Below are 21,314 nucleotides of genomic sequence, written 5' to 3'. Positions count from 1 at the left end.
AATATTTTGAATATGAGACTCTCAAAACACTCATGTTAAAGCTACGGTTTACATTCATACTTGAACTGTAAGCTTCAAGAGTGTATTTTTGGTTCATTAGTATTTAGTTGAGATCATCAACAACTTGCAGTTTATATTCCCCAAATCAGATGACTATCCATTATTAGTAACTGTTTTTCTCTGTCTTCATATGTAGTACTAGTATAGTGAAAAAGTGAAAGTGGTTAGCAATTGTTATGCTGAAGAATAACCAAAGATTAGGCACATGCCCAGTGTTAGCTAAAATGTGCTAGCTGGGAAGCAATGGCTTTAAAAAAGTGTGATTAAAGAAGTGCAGGAGATCTGATCACTTACATTCTGTTGTAGACTGAGTGCTGAATATCAGTGCTGTTATTTGCGAAGTCATTTACATCTTTTTTATTTTTCTTCTGTGTTTTCATATGCTTTCTATGCACAGAAAGCTTGAGTATGTTTTCTGATACAAAAAAAAAAATGGTTATGAACTGCTCTTGCTCTAGTTTTTCTTCTCCATAATGAAGCTCATGGTCTTACATACACTATAATTATGAAATATCTTGAAAAAGATCTTCTAAAAAATTAGGTTTTGTCCACAAATACTGAGATTCAGCACATAGTAGAGCTTATGTTTTGGAATGGGAGGCAAGGAGAGAAAAGGAAAAAAACAAAAAAACACCGCTCTTCAGCGAAGTACATTGGAATTATTTCTTTAAAAAAAGTGTCTCCATAAAGGAGAATCAATGTTGAAGATGGAGGGTTAATTGTCATCCAACCTAAGAACTTTTATGGCATATTAAAATATTATGTGCTAGAAAAGACTGCAACAGTCTTGTTTTCTTAGTACTCCACAGTAATGCCACAATACAATATGCCAGACAGTCAGCTGTTCTGTTGTCTAGAAAAATGGCATATTCTTGCTAATTGCAAGTGCTTCAAGCCAAATTAAAAAGTAGGTTTTCTGGTAGTGGGAAATGTTAGAATATGGTCTCATAAGCTTTGTTTCTTTCTTATTACTTGAGTTGGAATTGAAATTCTGCAGATAAAATTATACTGGTTTCATCAACTATGAATATGTATTTTCCAAAATATATGGCTATGAACATATGGATCATATTTTTAATGCATATCTCAAATTTAAGAGTTATTAAAAGTCATCTGTTTTGTAATATTTAAAATATTTCCAGTGTTGAAACTCTACTTCTTAGACATGACATTTTCCACTAACATGCAAAATGAATTGCGTGGGTCTTATGGTTGCCAAAGAGAATGGTCTACAATGAGGACGAGCTGATTGGCTTTGCACATTTATTGTTTCTACTGGCATTTGCCCTGTCACCTATAAGAACTTCTTCCTTGGACATTTCCTTGTTCTGACTTTCCTGGTATGTATCTATTTTGCCATGTTTGTCTCCAAGTGGAAAAGGAGATGCTTTGCATTTGTGCAGGATGATGAATCATTATGCAGTTTAAAGTGTATCACCACTTGTATTCATTTCTTAACTAAATAAAAGAAGCCTTATTTTCCACTGCATCTTTCCTTCTAAAGCCTTGTCTAAGTTCCATTAGAAATGGTCACAAATGTGCTCCAAGAAAATGACAAAGTTGTTCTAATACTCACTGGACTCATGTGTACAGGACCTGAGGAATAAATTGCATTGCATGGCTTTAGCTCATCTGTGGATGTCAAGTTTTCTAAGTGCCGCTATACTGACCTGGGTACATTAGATGACCAGATGCATACTGTCCAGTTCTGCTTTTCTAAATGTTCTGGTCATTACAACTATTTACTGCTGAACTGCTGTACCATATATATAGATTATTTCTGAGTGCATATTTAACAAATGAAATTCTCATCACTTTTTGGATCGAAGCAGCAGCTGGAAAGTAGGTTTGCTCTTGTTCCAGAGCTAAGACTAAACATTTACACAGAAATATGTAGATGACTTTTGAAGTACTGAAAGCAGAACAGAGTACCAGATGGTAGGAATAAAACCACCCAAGACCACCAGATCTATACCAAAACAATTCAATGTGGATAAGAAATGACTTGTGTTTGTGCCTGGTACTCATAGCAGTGTCTCTCAAATGAGAAGAATCAAATTGCTGATACTATGGTGTAGGTAATAATCTCTACTTCCGTAGTTCTTAGTGAAATTGCCAATGCTGTGTTGCCTTTTCTGAACTTCAGAAGTCACAATAGTTGCAATATATTGCTCCAGTGTTGAACAAACATTCATCAGTGTGGATGATGAAGAATAAGTCCTTTTATAGGACTGATTTATGGGTTATGATATTTGGACAGCGCAAACAAGCAGGTGATAGGGCAAATACTAGAAAGCCCTTTCCTGACAAACCAACAAGTTTTTGTGACAGTGGATGCCATGTCTGACATGCAAGGGCAGAGACACTGAAACCATTGCTAGGCCTGGGATATGGGCATTACTCACACATCATGTACCCAGCAGAGCAGCACAGACTTTGCCCTGGTGCCTTCATCACAACATTAGCAGACACGGAAGGAGTGCAGAAATTGTTGTGGCCTTAAATTAAGACTGGAATATACTACAGTAAGTGATTAGTCCAACTCCTTATACCTACCTTTCTCTGTCATGTGATAGTCCAGGCAAGATTCTGCTCAACTTTAGGAGAAGGATGAGGGAGATTTGCCAAGTCAGCTTCAATAGGACAAAAATTTTTGACACGTGTCTTACAGAATGACTGCTGGTCAGTGCTATATTGGCCCAACATGTAGATGATTGCTAGGCAGATTTGTTTTGCTAGGTAGTCCCATGTTTAGCACTCTATGCATCAGCCCTGAGACTCTGGCAAGGAGGGACTGCCACACCATTCCTCATTTGTGTGCTATAAAGGTGGGGCAAGATGTGCACACCAGCTCTGACTTGAGGCCTTCTCTTTTGTTAATGAAAGCATCATTGGAGATTCCTCTGCAGAGAAGTGATGTTCCTGTGGGTCATTCTATCTGCTGGGATGCTGCGGGATGCACAGCAGGAGCTTGCACTCATGGAGTTATCAGCCAGATTACTTTTATGATATCTCCAAAACCAAGACAACACAAAATATCTGGGAATTTGCACTGAAAGAAGTTTATACAGGACGTTGCAGCTATAAAACCTTTCATCCTTGCACTGCAGCCATTAAAGTCTGCTGGTCTGAAGTACGTGGGAGCAGGACACAGGCCTCTCAGGGAGAGCTCCTTAGCAACCTGGCCCTCACTGCGTCCTGTAATCTATTTCCAACAGGAAGCAGCCAGCCCTCTGTGTCCTATCCCCAGACTAGGGTGTTTTGTACAGCCCTCTGTGCTCCTACCCCCACACTAGGGAGCTTATCACTGACTTTGGGCTGCTATGCCATGACTTTGCAGGCCCTCTTATCAAAGACATAAAAGGATGAAGGCTCGTACTGCATGACTCTCAGCAGTGGCTCTGCACATGGGTTTTTTGCTCCTTTGAGGGAAGGAAACGAAGGTGGCTCTAGTAAAACACATTCCATGACTTTCTGCTTTGGTTAAAGCCATTGTGTAACTGCTTGTACTTTCTGTAGTCACATTCCTAAGGCTGCAAACAAAATAGAAGGCAAATAATTTTTAAGATGAAAGGAAGACTTGACAACAGGTTACAGTAAAGCAAGAGAAGTTAAAAACACTGACAAATAACTCTTCTGTTACAAATTATCAGTGTTAATCTTGGCTTGACATAAACCTGTTTTTGGTTTTTAAATGCAGGCTAATAAAGTGTTACAATAATAATACGCTTTCTTCAGTGCAAGGTGAAAGAAAAACAAGTATGTTTTCTAAGGATATATTGTTATACCAAACTAACCATGTTTTCTTTTATTAAAAAAGACCTTTTTTTCTTCACTGGCGAGTTGCCACCTTCATGTTTAAAGCATAAAATACAGGGATGGAATAGATGGCAGTATTTAAAACATGCAGATGAGCTCCAGAAACTTTCTAAGGGCATTAGGATAGCTGGCTGCAAAGAAGGTACTATTTATCTTAAAAGTCACTGGGTAATGTGTAACATATACAAAACAAAAGGTACAAAGTCAACACTTTTACCCTTGTAGTTTGGAATTAGAATTATTTTTTATGAGGTTTTCTACTACTTAACTTCCTGGAAAAAACGCTGTAACAAACAAATTCTTTAAACCTTCTCTTTTATCTCCCATTTTCTGTCTATGTAAAAAAGCAAGTTACGTAGAAAAGCAAGATATTTTCTTGTTTGTTTGTTTTAATCATAAGAGTGCAAGAAAACTAAGAGTAGATGAATGACAGAAATGCTAACCCTCTTCTTTCAGAAAAAAATCCTGTTTCTACAGATTGATATATTTTAGGGTTTTATAGGAACACTATGATTATCTAGTCAGAACTGCCCAACAGGCTGTAAAACTTCACCAAGTAATCTCTCCATCAAACACATAACAACTGTTTGAGCAATCACATACATCTTAGAAAGATACCCAGCCATGATTTAGCGGCTGCAAGCGATGAAGTTCTGCAGCCCTTACTCAGGATTTGACTCAATGAAAACATTGGCATAATATGTTCTGGCTGTTAGGTTTGGAGGAACAGAAAGAAATATCTGGCTTTAAATAGAGCCTTGTTTGAAATCTCTATGAATAAACTCTACAGAATTTAAAACAAACAAAAGAGAATGCATCGTAGGAATACTTTTGCACCACCTTCTCTCTTGTGAGGACATAAACCTATGTTCTTCAATTGCTTTTCTTGGGCTTTGGCAAAAAGGTGAATCCTGCAGGAGGATCTCTTTGATTTGAACTGATTTAGTTTTCCAGTTCAGTGATATATAGAAATAGTTTCCAGTACCCTGTAAGAAATATAGCTCAGACTTGCTTTACATCTGATATTTCTCCATCCTCAGTATCCAATTGTAGAGCTGCTGAATTAGAGCAGAGGCATCAGTTCTGGTCTCTTGTAGGTGCCACAAGAATTCAAACTTCTGTATTCTAGTGAGCTGTCAGGTATTCAGAGTTAATAGCACCACAAAATGTAACTGAATGGTTCTCATACAGATGCACACTGTCTCTGTGGCAGAAACAAGGTACAGGCATTCTGTTCAGTGTGTTTGCACACACAGTGGAAGTTGTACGAATATACTTGTTAAATGTGATCAAGAAATCTGACATCTATCCATAGTTAAAAGATGGTATGTTCCAAAGAGACGTTAACACTGTGTCCACAGATTTTTTCAGTGTGAACCTCTGCTTGTATGCAGCTTCAAAGAACACACTGCCAGAAATTAAGTGCCCTTTTTCAGACACGTTAATGATAGAAAACAATTCCAGAATATCATAATATTGCCAAAACATGTTTATGTTTGTAACTTTTTTTCCTGTTGTAGTAAACATTAACCATGTGTAAGCATTCAAATTACAGTAGCTCTGCATTTTGAAATAACAAGTTTCCAATGATCATTTACACCAACTGATACAGGAATAGATTTTGCTTACGTCCAGTGGTGTCCTGCTATTGCTTGAATTGACTGTCACAGCTGAAGGTCATTGAATCAGTGCCAATACAATCAGATGAAATACTGGAAAACTGCTTTTAAAAAAATCTTACCTTCATAAAAACAAGCACAAACTCCTGAAAAATGTAAACTTTGAAAAGAGAAGCTAAGGCTTGTCAGCTGACTAGGCAGCCTTCAAAGTTAAACCAACAGAAAAAGCAGTCATAACATTTGCACACCTACATAAAACAGGTTAGTATTTTACTTTGAGACTTTAAACAAATTGGTTCATTTCCTCAGTCAGTTAGAAACTTCCTGTGTGACTTTGGATAAATTGTTTAGGACAAGGTTTTTAAGGTATGTAAATATACACTTAGATGTGCATTGGAGTATTTGCTACAGATTCTCTTAACTAACAGGCACAGAAAATGGGTGCATAACAACCTTCATAATTATCTTCAGTATTTTTCCAAAGGTAGCCTGTTGATGAGTAGGGATCCACAGCTGTATGAATCAAGGCTATTGCATAACATTTACAATATTTTTCATTTTAGATTTTGATGATAAAGTAGCATATCTCTCTGAGAACTGACCGTGCTCCATAATAACACATGATCTTCTCTGTAATATAGAAATAATTGTACCTCCAGTAGGAGCTGTCAAGTAAACATATTGTAAGACAGACATACAGTATCACAATGGAGCCTTTTTTCAAGGCAGATTAAGACAAGGAAGAAAAAGATGCATTTACTCGCATAAAGAAAATATGTTTGTTCTGTAACTTGCTGTCCCTATTTTCACAGTTCATCAGAGCAGGAAGAAGGAATTCGTTTCAATTCTCACATAAAAACAAATTAGATAGGGGAGGGCTTCTTATGCCAGTAATTCATAGTGTGTAAGTAACAGACATCACAATGATGAATGTTGCTCAGTACTTCCTGGAAGCTGCTCAGCACCTCAGAATTAGAACAGAATTTTTATATTAGTTTCAGGGTTGATTCTGCAATGTGAAATTAAATGAGTCATCTGTAACTTAGGCAGAATTCCCTTGAAACCAAGAGGTCTAATTACACCAAAAAAAAACCCTCAGGTTAGAAGGAGTTGAAGTCAGTCTCTAAGAGGGCACAGCTGGAAGGCACTACTGGTTTTTATTAATGATGGCTTAAAAGCAACATCTGGCTTGAAGATTCTCCTGATTTGAGAAAGCTGGAAGGGATGTTGAGGGAAAGAAGCCATATTTCTAGATCAAGAACTTTTCATTTTTACCTGCTACACTGGACCAGCAACACAACCAAGGTTCATTATGCTGGCAAAGTGAACAAGACAGATACTATAAACAGATTGCTGCATGCAATTTAACAGTTTAGTTTTGTTATACTTTTTAGTTTTGTATGAATACATTTATTTCTTACACTAAGAGACAATAAAGTTTCCTGCTTCAAATTATTCAACTATGGTTAGTCCACTTTATTGCATTTAAATGTGCTTTATTCTTTTCTTCTATCAGACTGGCAGTGATCACTGAGAGCATTCAACCAGAACAGTCTCAATAAAAACTAATCAGAAGCTCCTGTGAGTTTGAGCATGGGAATCTGGGAAACTCAGTAACAAATAAAACATATTTCTAAACATTTACGTTTACAAGAAAAAATCCAAGGTCTGAACAGTAAGTTAATAAATTGGCATAGTTATCTACTGTTCAGATATAAAAATCCTGAAAACTTAATTTATATATTGCTATGGCAGACATTACAAAACTGAACAACTATCCACTGTCATAAGTGGTACTTCAAGATTTCCAAAAGAAAACTTATATTTTAATTTTCTGTTCATATATAGCCAAGAGTAAGAGGCAAAGCCAGCCTAATAGTAATCCAAGGTTCTGTAGAAGAAACATCAACCAGGGTCGCCGTGTCTGAATATGAGTCATTTCAGGAAGCTAAAAAAAGAATAAGACACCAGAATGAGAGCCAGATATATTCATCTCTGGGAAAAAGTCTTATGGGAAAACAAGACAAACTTCATTTAAAAAGGCTTTCATAACACTGGGTTTCTGGATGCAACTACTAATCTGTAGCAAGTTCTGTACGTTGTAGCTACACGGATCTTGACAGTGAAAAGATTAACAAAATTCTGTCCGTTTTTGTTCTTCCACTAGCACCAGCAAGAACGGATGAGATTCCAAAATTTGTCAATAGTAATTTTGTGCAGCTGTTTGTAAGGAAATTCTTATTTAGTAAAATTAGTTATTCCCTTTTGTGGGAATAAACTAGTTTGAGTTATTTTGTTTTTGTACTATATATAGGGTCAATCCTGCTCCTACTGAAATAACTGGCAACTCTCCTACTTACTTGGGGTCTAGTAAGCACATAAGTGGAAAACAATCTATTTAATATTCTTGGGGGGGGGGGGGGGGGGGGGGAACCTTTAATAATTATCTCTGAAAGTTTTAAATCAAGTAAAGCAGCAGCAGCTGTTTATAATCATATTAAAAGTTACTTACACACTGACCTTCCACCCTACATGATCTCTTTTATCAAAGTTTTAAACAAAATATTCATCTTGATAGATTCTGTGGAAATAATGCCTCAGGCTCAGGATCTCAATTTTGTTTTACTGACACCAGGAGTGATACTAATGACTGCCAATATTTTCATGTCCACCTCTGGAAATAGAGGCATGGCCTGGTACAACACTTTTTAATATTTTGTCTATTTCATGTGAACTTCAAAACAAAATAAAATCTGAAGGAAAAAAAAAAAAAAGTAGTGATCTGTCCAGACACCTTCCCATCGTATTGCTTTCCTTCCCCACTCATAGCCTGTGTTGGAATGAATTCATTCATTTCCCTTGCGCCCTCTCAGACTCCTCCCATGGGCAGCATCTCCTCTGGAAGCTGATATGGGCCCAAATGAAGCCTTTATAGTGAAAAGTCTGCCTCTGCTTTAAAGGTTTGCATTAAAGTAACAGGCAAACTCAGAAGTCCTAAATCGTTGCAACAGCCAGGAAAATGGTTTAGATTACAATACAAACTCACATCTTAAAAACTCGTATTATTATATTTAATATATATCTAACAATCATCATAGATATTTAAGCTGGAGGAAATGCAAACACTTCTGATGTAAATCGAAATCTGAACTGACAGCACATCAGTGTTCAGAATATGCTTTTTGTTTGGTATATAAATAAAAACCAGGCAGAGGTCAGGCACAAAAAAATCTCTCTATATTGCTCATAAAAAGCTGCTTTTCAGGGGATTTAATTTTGGTTAAACAACATCTAAAGCCATGATGTTACAGGTTTTGACTTACATGTATATCTTGAAGCCATCAATTTACAATGTAATATTTCACTGGAGCATACAGTCACAAGACAAAATGCTCCTCCCTTCTGCCCTCCCTGATGTCTACGAAGATAAAATTTTGCAAAATTCCTTGGGTAAAATGATGAAAGCTATAAATCATTTTATCCCTTGCCCTACACCCCAGGTTTTTAATTAATTCGTTTACCATGCTTGTAAATGGGCCAGAATACCATTTTTAGATATAGAAGAACAGAAATAATTTTGCACATTCTACTGGTGCAGCAGTCTCACAGGGCTGTCCTGTCAGTGAGCCTCCATCTCCTATCCCTCAGTGTTCCCCCAAAGCAAAAATCAGTGACTGTTCCATCATGTCCCATATTTAACCAATACGATGTGTATGTGAAAGCTCAGAAAACAGATTCTTAAAATTATAGCTTTGCACACTATTAGGTACTTGTACACCTTTGTCAGGAACACTGATAATTGCTGTTTTTTAATGAGAAACACAACAGTGAATAGAAGTTACTCCTGTGAAGAAAACTGAAAAACTTGAAATTGAAATTGAAAATTGAAAAAATATAAATCACTGCAGATTTTCTTTTGAGATGGCCTATGCAAACACCTGAAACTTTTCAGATCTATAGATTCCCTGTGATATTCAGTGCTTGCACTTCCAGAAAACCCAATGTCAGTTCTTTTGGCAAAAGCGGAGAAAAGCTGGCTGGAATACCTCGTTCATAAGAGGGAGATGAGAAAAATATAAGATTCTTCTCTTTCTCTCTTCTTCAACTCACATCGTGGTTATGGAGTCAAGAACAAGTAAAAAACATGGTGTTGCTAGAGGAGTTTGATCACTGATCGATTCTGATCCTGCGCTATAGGAAAAATACGACTAAGCCCTTAGCCACGTTACTGAAACCATGCCTACTGAATAGGAAGGCAGCATAACTTCCAAATTTCTCTGTCAGAACAAGACGCAACTATGCAGCTTGGTACACAGTGTTCTTGTCTGCTATTCACCACCTCGATCCAGACAGCTGATACATCCACAGTCCTTCGTTAGCTCCCTCATAAGCTCTTGGGAGCATTTTATGTTCATATTACTTCTATTATAGTAGGAAAAAAATGGACTGAAATACACCCAAGGTCTAAGGCCAAGGACTACAAGCAGATTTTTAAATAGGTAATAATAACGACATGGCATATCAGGTTTCGGATATTACTCTTGAACCTGGCAAATTATATCATAGGCACCAGGTGGGGAGTGGTAGTTAACAGAACAGAGACAGTCAAGCTTAAGAAAAGCACAGTAAAAATTCATAATAATAGAGAGAAAACTCCTTTTTTCCCCCTCTGGATCTAATGACATAGTAAGGTCAGTCTTTGCTCAGAAGCTTGCAAACAACTTTATATTAATATACATTATCTAAAAAGCATGACACTGTGAATTATAGTAAGCTGGAAAGGTAATTAAGTTCTGTGTTGTTATGAGTGTACATTTAGCCACCTCTTCAATAAATGATGCATCTTGAGGCACCTTCATGAGTTATGACTCCATAACATTCTTCCGCAGTCCTTAGACCTCTCTCTCCCTCTCTAATGTGTTTTCACATTTTTTTCCTATAGTTAGGTCATTGCTATTGAAATAAGAGTATGAAAACTGATGGGAATTATGAGACAATCTAATGGGTTTTGAATTGCTTAGGAACTCATGCAAACCTCTCTGAGATAGAAAGGCAGGCCAGAGAGGGCAGAGGATAAACATCTCACATTTTAGCTCAGAAACTGCAAATTCATGTTGAAATAATGGATTAAGAATATACAGAGAAAAAGGAGCAAAAAGAAAAATGTTATCAAGTTACTCAAGATTTTTTAAAAGTCATTCATTTTCAAATGTTTCTTTATGTTATTTTCAGTTATCTCTAATTCTTCTATTGATAATGTTAACCTGTCTAAAAGTCCTCTGTGTCCTATTTGTATGTTACCCTCTTTACAGCTTTATTTCACCCTTTCATTACTATTACACCTATAGTGACAGTGACACCAAACAAAACCAGACCATTCTTCTAAGCTCCGTTCACATACAGGGCAGAAGACATGCTCTTCCTAAGATGCCTACAAAATTCCTTTCCCTTCAAGATCATCCTCCTGCATTCATTTGACACTCATCTATGATGTGGCTGTTAGAAGGAACGTATAATAATAGGCAGAATTTCTCACCATTTCTGCTAAAGATAAATACAAGAACATTCCAGCTGTAACAGTAAAAATCCAGTTTTGAATGCATGGATCTGTTGACACAGAAAGGCCAATATAGAGCCCTAAGAACGCCGTTAGTGCACTTATAAAATTCATCAAAATTGCAATCTTCATGGGGAGGCCCGTACTCAGTAGCACTGCAAAATCTCCTGCATAGAGAAAATACAACAAAAAATGGTTAATGGCTAAACGTGTTTGTAAGATTCTTCATAATAAATGTACAAAGGAAACAGTGAAGGATGGAAGATTGCCCTTAGATTTCTATAAAACTGGTTGTGTATTCATCTTGTGCGGAAAAACAACCACCCCAAACAGCTTGTATTTGTTTAGCTGTTCCTAAAGATAGCACAGAGTATACAGGAGTAACTGCTGTTAATTCTCAATTTTCTGTGACATTTACAGCTTGGATAAATGCAAAAAGGAAGTCACATGTTTTCCCCAAGTTTATAGATCTTCCTTGATTGGGAATTTGTCAGTTAAAAATCACGGGTGTATCTACAACCAGGTCTTTCAGTATTGTACAGAAAAACCTATGCGCATCCAATTCCATTTTAGTTTAATTCAACTGATTTCAAACCTAATTGACTTTAGTAAATTGTACATGAGAAAACAAACAATCATGGATTTTTTCTTCTAAAATATAAATGATTTCCTAACAGGCCCACAGCAAATGTTTTTAAAAATTCCTCTCTACACATTTGGAAATACCACTTTGACACCACACCACTGCATCAGAATTAAGAAAGTCTCTTTGGAGTTAGATGTTCACTACTTTCATAGTTTCTGTGCTATACAAACATGAGTTAACAGTTCTACAAGAATTCCCCGTCCACTTTTTGAGGGGAAGTTTTCTACAGATACAGCACTTGAAACCTCCAGTCATTTAAAAATAAAATGAAACCAGAATCCAAAAGTTCCCATTTTGAACTTGCCAGCATACGTATGTTCATCAGCACAATGCCAGGAACAGCTTCAGCCATACTGAAAGATTTACAAGAAGGAGATAATCGGGAAAATTTTTCAATAGAGCTGTCTTGCAGCCCTGTCTGCTAGTAAAATGGGTCATATATCTTTCTTTATTATCTTGTTAGTCTTGATTAGTAGCAGGAATTAGAGTACCCTGAAGAATACATTGTTAAATGGCTCTGCTGCATATTAAAACTCTTTCATAGCCCATTGTGTCAGATATGCCATTTGACACACACGGCTCTTGCTCACAGTTTACAGTTTTCTTCCGTTTATAAACATGAGAATAAAGAGCTACTCTGACCTGATAGAATTTACAACCAAAGAAGTGAGATGAGATGGCAGCCAGTCATACAGGGAAGACATCTCCACTTCTCTTTTTATAGGGAACAGAGAAGTACACACCCTTTTCATATATTCATCCCGCATGTATCCATTTAACAGGTTTTAATCATAGAATCAAGGAATCATTTGAGTTGGAAGGGAATCTAAAGATCATCAGGTCCAACCCTCCTGCATGAACAGGGTCACCTACACTTGATCAGGTGCTCAGAGCCCCCTCCCCTCAGAGCTGACCTTGAGCATCTCCAGGGATGGGACATTCATCACATCACTGGGAAACCTGTTCTATTTCCTCACCAGGTACCTTTTTCCTTATACCTGATCTAAATCTCCCCTTCTTCAGTTTGAAACCATTTCTCCTCGCCCTATCAATGATGGTGTTATAAGCAGTTCCCACTAATATAGTACAGGAAAGTATTCTTTGGAAAATCTGTAACTACAAAGCCAGTCAGGAATATACATATATTTCTTACCCATTTCATGAGGAATTTCATGGCATAAAATAGCAATAGTCGTTGTCACACCTGTTTCTGTTGAGGATGAGAATGCTGCTCCAATTACCAAGCCATCAGCAAAATTATGAAGACTGTCACCCACCAAAACCATGATTGCTAACAAGCTAATTCTGTTATCTAGGAAAAAAAGAAAAAAAAAAAAAGAAAAAGAAAAAAGTAACAAAAATGCCCAGAAGTTGAAACACAAACAGATATTATCATTTTTGCTACTTTACAAATGTTTGTTTTTGTAGAATTGACATATAACAGAAAGTCAAAGAAATCAGAGGACAATTGTGTTAAACTCTTCTGTCCCCATTATTGCACTTCTTTCAAAATACTTGAAATGAAAAAGCAGGTTGTAGAATCACTCAGAGATTAAAATATCAGAAAGTACCTTCCTGGCTTTGGTTGGTGAAATTTTTGCAGTTTTCATTTTCCTGCACCCTATATTCTTTTCCTTAAAAGGAAGGAATTTTTACATCATTATGCTCAGAATTGTACAGCTACAATGAAGTCAAATATGTAGTGTAATGGAGCTGATCATTTTAATGCTGTAAAGCATCACAATAATAATGAGTTACATTTTCAGGGTATGCTCTTTATGAGATTGCATTAAGCAGAGAGAAAGAGCTAAAAGCCAATAAGCCCCAGAGTACCACAATTAGTGCAGTGCTATAGCATCATTTCCAGCTTTTGTTCCAATCAATTAATAGCAGTTATGCTCATAGTACTCCTGTCTACTCATGGATGCAGGCAGCTCTTTTTTCATCCCATTCCACTCAGTGAACTTAGTGTGAGCAGCACATTTGATGCTTGGGACATTTAGCAAGGCTTTTTGACATGAGAAGAGAAGCACTGGATGCGATACAAGTGTTGATATCAAGGCAGAAAATTGGACATAATCTAGCCTGTAGCCCAGATGAGTGGACTCATGGGAGGGATTTACTCTCTTTGAGTAGCAGTGAGCCCAGTATTTAGGCTCAATGTCTAGGCTTTGAAACAAATTTTGTAGGCTCTCTGAAGTTAATCCACAATCCATTTTATCCAAAATCTTGCCAGCAGAACCTTCCAAGTCCTCCCAGGATATCATCCACCTTCCCTCTATGCCAAATGGACAGTTCGCTTTGCAAGGAGTTGTATTTATGCCTGGAGAAGTGAGGTCATGATTTGGGCCCTGAGCAATATATGTTTTCCCCAAGTGTTTCTGACCCCACACAAACATAACGTGACAGTCTGGGGCTGTGCAGAACTTCCTGAATATTGTTATCACAAGGTTTTACCTTCGTAATGCTGTTCCAGAGGTGACCATTTTATAGTAATGGGGGAGATGTTTTCCTTATAAAAGCTGTCTAGAACTGAAGCTTTCAGGCTATTATTAAAAAAAGCCAACACATTACACATAAAAGCCTAACAACTGTATTCAGAAAATCCTCTCCAGTTGCCTGGAAGCTTTGCGGGTTCAGAACAATTGGCAGACCTGTTAGATTTCTCTGCCAGCTTCCAGAGCCAGACATGGATGCCCCCAGTTTGCACAGTCCTTTCTAAACACTGTGCAGTTTATAATCAATAGTGCAGAGCATGAGTTACATAGAAATAATAGATTGCTGCACTACATTAAGGTTGTGACTGGTAAAAAGGAGTGGTGAGGATGAAATGAGGGACTGCCCTGAGACATTATTAGTCTGTTTTATGCAAGGAGCTGACTGTTGAAAAAGACTTAGTATAATTGCTGGAACTCATTTCAGTGTGTTCTTAATAATATAACATAGGAGTCAGGTTAACATAATGGAGAAATTGCAAATGTAAACATCATGAACTTACTCGACTGAAAGCTAAGAAGATGCATATATAAACAAATCAGAATGATTTCTTTGCTTTTAGCCAGTTTTAGAGCACCTTAGTTACAAGCAATTGTCTCGCTGCAGTACACTGCTGCAACTGTAACTTAACTATCAAACTGACACAACAATTTCTAAAGAGCCTCCTGTTCTTCAACAAAATCATCAAAATAAAGGGGGGGATTATCTGCTGAAATAAGGAGATTGATACTCATAGCAAATATTATTCCATAAATTTCCTTATAAAGATAACAGGTGCAAGACTCTCACCAGAGATCAAGTTTTTTGAGCTTTGAATACAAGTTTAAAGGAAAAAATTATCTACAAAAGAAAAAACGCTACTGTTTTATCTTTTAAGATGTTGGTAGAATGAGAGTGGATATATGAGAAGGAGATGGCCAGTGGAGAGGTCTTTTTTCTTCCAGTAGCACCTTGCTTCTGAGTTACTCACTGGCTGTCTAAGGGGCTGCCTCCTCTCACAGTATTACCCGAAATGCTTTTCTGGAGGTGTTAAGCTTCTGTCTTATGGTGTCAGATTCCATTCCGTTTGAGGATGGAATTAATATTGAGCTCAGCATGTTTATGCTTTGAGCTCCTTGAAAAAAAAAAGCTATTATGAGAGAAGCTTTGAAAATAGGTATTCTCATGAAAAAAAAGCCAAACCAAACTGCCACCACCACCAAGAAGCCCACAGAGCAACTTCCCTTCCCTACAGTAGTTTCACATACTGGTTCCTAATATAAAAGTAAAACTGAACTGCGAGGAAGAAATGGAAGCAAAGAATATTAATCAGAAAGTACACCAAATTTTGTTTTAAGCCGTTGGCAACTAATAACACTGAGATCACCAGGAATCTGTTTCTGCCTAGCAGGGAGTTATGCCTGAACAGAATGGAAACATCTAGAGATAGACTAGACAGTTTCACTAAAACTGGCACTGGATTGTGTACTGTTGGATAGGCGACATTGAAAAAAATGGAAATCCAGTTTTCAAATGGAAATGAAGTCCACAGGAACAGAGAAGAATACTAAAAACCTAGAAGATAATGCAATTGTTTAACAAAGCAACTCATGACATGAGATTTGAGATAATAAAAAAGAAGGTTGAGTATAGTAAATAAATTGATTTAAATTTTTTCTCTCAGTCAAATGACTTCAACACCACTAAATTCAAAAAGGTTACACAAGTACAGTCAGAGCTTTATGGAGTAAACAGCATTGAAACAGAGAAGACAAGAATTACTTCAGTGCTTTCTGAAGAAAACAGTTTATCCTAAAACTGAGAGCCATCCTGAGTGCAGAATTCCATACATGTAATAAATCATTTCTAGTTCAAAGGAGCTATTGCTTTACCATGTAAGAGAAGAAGGAAGCAGAATTACACTAACGTAATGAGCCAAAAAAAGAACAAAATACAGTTATTTCACTACCTTCAGAATAAAGGCCCCAGCGAAGTTTACAATTATAAAAATCTGTTTCATATTAAATTTTGAATGTTTCTTTTGAAGCAAGGGATTCAGAAAAAAATAGCTTGCAACAGTGAATAAACAAACACTAAAGCGTAGACACCATAAGATTAATGAACTTCACAATTACAGGGTTGGCAGTTGTAAAGGTCTTTAAGCAGTGATTTAATTATGTATCCAAGCACCATCAGATGTGGTGCTGTAGCACACAGCAAACACAGAGCTAAGCCAGCTTCACACTTTCTATTCCATCTTAGGTCTTAAAACTTTTCCTATTGCTTGTCTGGACTTTTTATTGATACTAACTTTTTGTGCTGATCACTTTGTTGCCTGGAGGAACTTCAGACGACTCAGAATCTTCTGGGCTTCTCTAATTGAAAGGAAAGATAAGAGAGCAATGTTAAAGGAAAGATAATAGAGCAATGTTAAACAGCTTTTCCCGCTGTTGCTATAAATATAGGAATATATATAGGAATTATATATATAATATATAGGAATAAATATAGTTTGAAATAAAGATTGCTGCTATTTCCATAGATATCATTCAGATTATATATTGAGTGCTGGCAGTGTGATGGATACTGTAGAAGAAATTAAGTATAAACTACACCAAAATTTTTGTAGTTCTGTAATCCCCCCAAAAAATCATGCTTCTGCTTGAATGCACAAACATCTGAGCCAAATGTAGAACTACTACAAAGGACATCATAATTCAAATTTTATCTTTCAAGTTTGTAATAGAAATACAATTGTAGTTTCCTGCTGGATAGAGAATTTCCAAGGAAAATGCGCATATACCAGGCTCCTCGGTGTTCCAAGACTGAAAAATAGGATCACAGGTCTCACAAGCACTGTAGCGGAGTTCTCCCTTACTCTCCCTGTTGTTTGTAAAGCTGCTTGCTTAAAAGAAAAAATGCAGTATGTGCAATTATTAAAATGTAACCCATTGGATGTATTTCACTTACACTCGGAACAAAAACTGTTCCATCAGAGCTACTGAAACAGTCTTCAGGAAATAGGAAAAAAGTTTTTTTGTTCTTCAGGATGAACAGACCCCAGTGCCCTGCCTCTTGGCCTTTCACTGGGGCTTTATCATCATGAGGCATCTCTGGCCAGCCATAATAGCTCATGAGCATGCTCTACTGTGAACTTTACCCTTAGTGAAGAAGTAAAGAAAGATACAGCAGCTTTGTCCTTTCCCCAGACAGTTAATCTGGTGCATCAGTCCCAGCCTTTAATTACAGAAACTGCAATTGTGGGAAGAGAAGGGAGAAGGTGAGGAATGTCTCTGTCTGACCCTCATGCTTCCTGGGACTCTTCTTTCTGACTAGAGAAATCAGGGATTTATGAAAGAATGAAATATGCCAAAACCCATATTTGTTTGAAACTAGAAAAGTTGAATTACTAATCACTATTTTTTTTTTGTTTTGTTGTCCAAACAAAGCATAAAACACATGTTAAAGCTATTATGGCAGCCAGTGAAGAGTCAACAGCAGCCCAGAAGAGTGCTTTGTTAGAGGCAGCATCCACCTCTGAAAAACTATAGCAGAGAGATGTATTGGCTGCAAAACAGGATATGTTTCTTGGCTGGTATTAGCTTGGTTGTAGTGTGGGATTTGTGCTGTGGAGGCAAGAGGAGCAAAAGGAAAGGATTTGGTTTTTAAATTCTACATTTTAAAGGAAAAATAAAACTCCTTAATTCCCATGATTGAAGCCAGCCATATGAATTCCAGTAATTGTTTCACTTCTCTTATTATATTTATTCACATGCCACTTCTTTGAACTCTGAGTCAAAACTGCAGGACTAATCATTGACCTGAAGGATTTATAAGCTTTTCTTAGTCAACCAGTGTTTTTCTTACTATTACTCACATGACTCTGAAAAATTGGCTGCTCTTGTACAAACTAGCTAAGTCAGGGTAGTTTGTGTGATATACATAACTTTATTGTGATCTTGCAGCTGAAAGGAAGGACTAGATTGTTCATAACCATAAACAGGAAGCTATGGTATGACTCACAAATTAGTAAACATTCTTCAGCAGGCTGCTTGCTTTGCATTCAAGTGACAGTTTCTCAACTGTGCTTCAGAGAAAAGCAGTGGCTCATGAGACTCTTATCTATCACAGCTGCTTGTTAAAATGGAATTCACGTTACGGAAGGTCTCTGATTTAAATTACCAGGAACACAGATATCTAAGTATTCCGTATAAGGTGAAGAAATTGCTTGGAAAAGGAGAAAATGGGTTAGAAGTAGTGAGTGAATTTACTTACAGATGGACAGGAAATTACATAATTTCTTACAGGTAAGCACTGCTCTCTGATACCCAACTTGGTTGTATTACTTTCCAAATTTGTGAAAAAATGCCCAAGAAAGGACCAAGATTTCCTCTGTTTAGTCTTTAACTCTCACTGTAGAACATCCTGAAGTCTTCCTATGGGAGAGTCTGCCCTCACATTTAATACAATTTTAAAAAGAAGAGAGGAAGGAAATCTTCAAAAGTTTTCTCATCAGTAGGTAAGTATGTGTAGTTATATCAGTCTGGTACATACTTAAGAGAAGTCATTAGAAAAATTTGTGTTTGAATTATCTCTGTAAAACCTTATTGTAAGCTTCAAAATCTATGGATTCCTGACAATCATGTCATATAATAAAGGAAAAAAATCAATGAAGTCTGAAAAATAGTACTGATTTATTATATTAATTTGGTTCATTTTTGAGGAACAAAGAAAGAAGAATATAAAAAAAAAAAATCAGGGAAGTAATTCGTATTGGTAACCTACCAACTGTATGGTTGAAGTAGATTTGTCTCTGCCTGAATGTTCATTTAATTCAGATTCCATTGGAAGATCATGGGAATGTTCCCAGTGCCCATTAACTAAAGAAAGGCCCTGCTGAATGAAGATGCTTTGCAATTAGTTCTTAAACCCAAGGAACACAGATGCAGTCTTTCTCAAACTTTTGAGAAAGTTCAGCATTTACAAAAATTGTATTTATTGGTTAACATCAACATCTCTTAATGTTTATCTGGTTAAAAAAACCTCGAAAATTGAATCAAATACATCATGAGTGATCATATTTGCTTGTGGAAATATACATTGTTTTGAAGCTGAAGATGAAAAATTGTTTAAACATTTTAAAACTTTTTTTTTTTTTTTAATTGTGAGATGATGGTAATGCTCTTCTCTCTGAGGATGCAACATTAGTGACAACTTTTTTTTTTTTTTTTTTTAACCAAACTAAATATCATTATAATCAAAATAGTCTCATTCCATTAATTTCACATAATATTCTTATGGCTGACTCAAAGATAGGAAACAGGGACCTAGTACTAACTATCTAAATCAGGCCAGTCATTAAATACTCTCTGCAAAAAACAAAAAGCTAAGCTTACTGTGTCTTAAGGGACATTAAAATAGCCTCTCATGCTGAGAAACTTAACGAGCTTTCACACTGTTACATTATATCCTCATACGTAGTCATATTTTCAGGCATCAAGTGCACTGAGATAAGACAGCAGAATTACCATAAGCATGGAACTGAGAAGGGAGATATTATTAATTTTGGGTACTACTGACCACAAAATTTATATTAGATTCTCAAAAACTTTGGGATAGGAGTCATTTGGGAATTTTAAGATACCATCCTTCAAAATATATTGTGCTTTCATCTGTGTCTTCCATCTCTTCAAACTGTGCCTGGAGTAAATGACTATAATTATTATATCATATGGACAAAAGCCTTTCACCTGCACCACTCCTAATATACTTAGAAAATAAATTCAATTAACTGTTTTTTTTTCCTTTTCTGAGCTACAAATATAGGGAGCACAGTCATGGCACATATAAATCTATGAAGCAAAGAGAAATAGAAATCAAAAGTCAGTCTGATAGGAGCAGTTTAGAAAGCAACTGTCCAAGTTTCAGTCACACAAGCGATAACTACTTCCATAGTTATTTTAAAAACTTGTGCACTGCAACACCTCTAAATGGAAGAGATTCTTTAGAAGGATAAAACATACAAAACTTTACCTGTTCGTGTGGTGTTACCAAAAGAAAGAAACATTTTTCAATCAGAAAAAATCCATGAATCCCTCCAATTATTCCCAAAAGTTTCCAAATGTATTCTTTTCCTTCATAGAAATGTTCTACCTCTTGTGCTTCATGTTTATGTAAACCAAGAGTCTAAAAAGAGATGAAGTAAAAAATTTAAGTGCCAATATTTTAATCGTGGCTGGAGCAATTTATCATATTTTCATTTGATTTGTTTTCAAGATTTTCTTTTGCCACCTCTTTCAATTTAAATTGTATTTTGAGCTAGTCAACAGAGTAGATGGATGACATCTCTCACTGTTCAAAGCTGCATTGTTTCAAGAGAGTTACATGAAATTGTCCTTTATGCATTTTCAGAGGATATATTTTTGAAATATATAGATTTTTATAGTCTAAGAAGTTGCTTCTGTCATCTTCTGATTTAAACTTCAAACTGAAAATAACATGGAAGGCTTTCTGCTGTCAAATGCTTCCCGTTTTCCCCAGGAGAGGAGAACAGCAGCCTTACTTTGCTTCCCTTCAGAAAAAAGGAACTGAAGAACTTTCTGGATGCATCGCTTAAAAATAGTGAAGAATATTTTAAATACGTTCATTAAAGGAAGGTATTTGTCTGATACTCACTGAGAGCGGTCTTTAACTACTTTTCCAGTTCCAATTCCAGCAAATGCATTCAGTACAAAAAACATTCCAACTAGAATCATTCATAAAGGTATGAAACTCTTTTAACGAGTAGTAGAAATCTCCTTGTAACACTTGCTCCATATGAGAGGAAACTCAGTCAAAAATAAGTGGTAACATTATGGAAAATTTGTTTGTGTTTTACATGCTGCATGTTCTTAAAATTGATTTTGCGAATTTTGGAAGAAATAGTACCACTCATGCTGTTCAGGGCAGTAGTACTAATTTGGTTGAGAGCTTCAGGATCTACAAGATATACTTATGAAGGGAATTATTGATGTCTTATAGATCGTTTGAACAAATTTTCCTACAATCTGTTATAGAATCTGCCTCATGAAAGCATCTGAAGAATCTGCCTTGCAGGTTCTTGTGGGTTGGACTAGTGGATTTTCTGAAAAGTTTTTAT

The 21,314-nt window shown here is 36.4% G+C and overlaps 1 protein-coding gene across 1 annotated transcript in view; it reads right to left on the bottom strand.

Moving 5' to 3' along the window:
* Positions 1-7,317: 7,317 nt before the first annotated feature.
* Positions 7,318-21,314, bottom strand: part of SLC39A12 (solute carrier family 39 member 12) — a 40,182-nt gene continuing 26,185 nt past the window's right edge. Inside the window, exons 10-15 of the mRNA XM_042888564.1 lie at positions 20,210-20,362; positions 18,962-19,072; positions 16,488-16,551; positions 12,855-13,013; positions 11,035-11,222; positions 7,318-7,446 (exon numbers count right to left, since the gene is read on the bottom strand). Of these exons, the coding sequence (XP_042744498.1) occupies positions 7,318-7,446; positions 11,035-11,222; positions 12,855-13,013; positions 16,488-16,551; positions 18,962-19,072; positions 20,210-20,362 (804 nt within the window). The remainder of the gene's footprint in view (positions 7,447-11,034; positions 11,223-12,854; positions 13,014-16,487; positions 16,552-18,961; positions 19,073-20,209; positions 20,363-21,314) is intronic.

This window comes from Lagopus leucura, unplaced genomic scaffold (genome assembly GCF_019238085.1).
Source record: "Lagopus leucura isolate 7727_CA_CO unplaced genomic scaffold, USGS_WTPT01 Super-Scaffold_100157, whole genome shotgun sequence".
Lineage (NCBI taxonomy): Eukaryota > Metazoa > Chordata > Aves > Galliformes > Phasianidae > Lagopus > Lagopus leucura.
The sequence above is the reverse complement of the archived record's forward strand: the minus strand, read 5'-3'. Positions and strand labels throughout refer to the sequence as shown.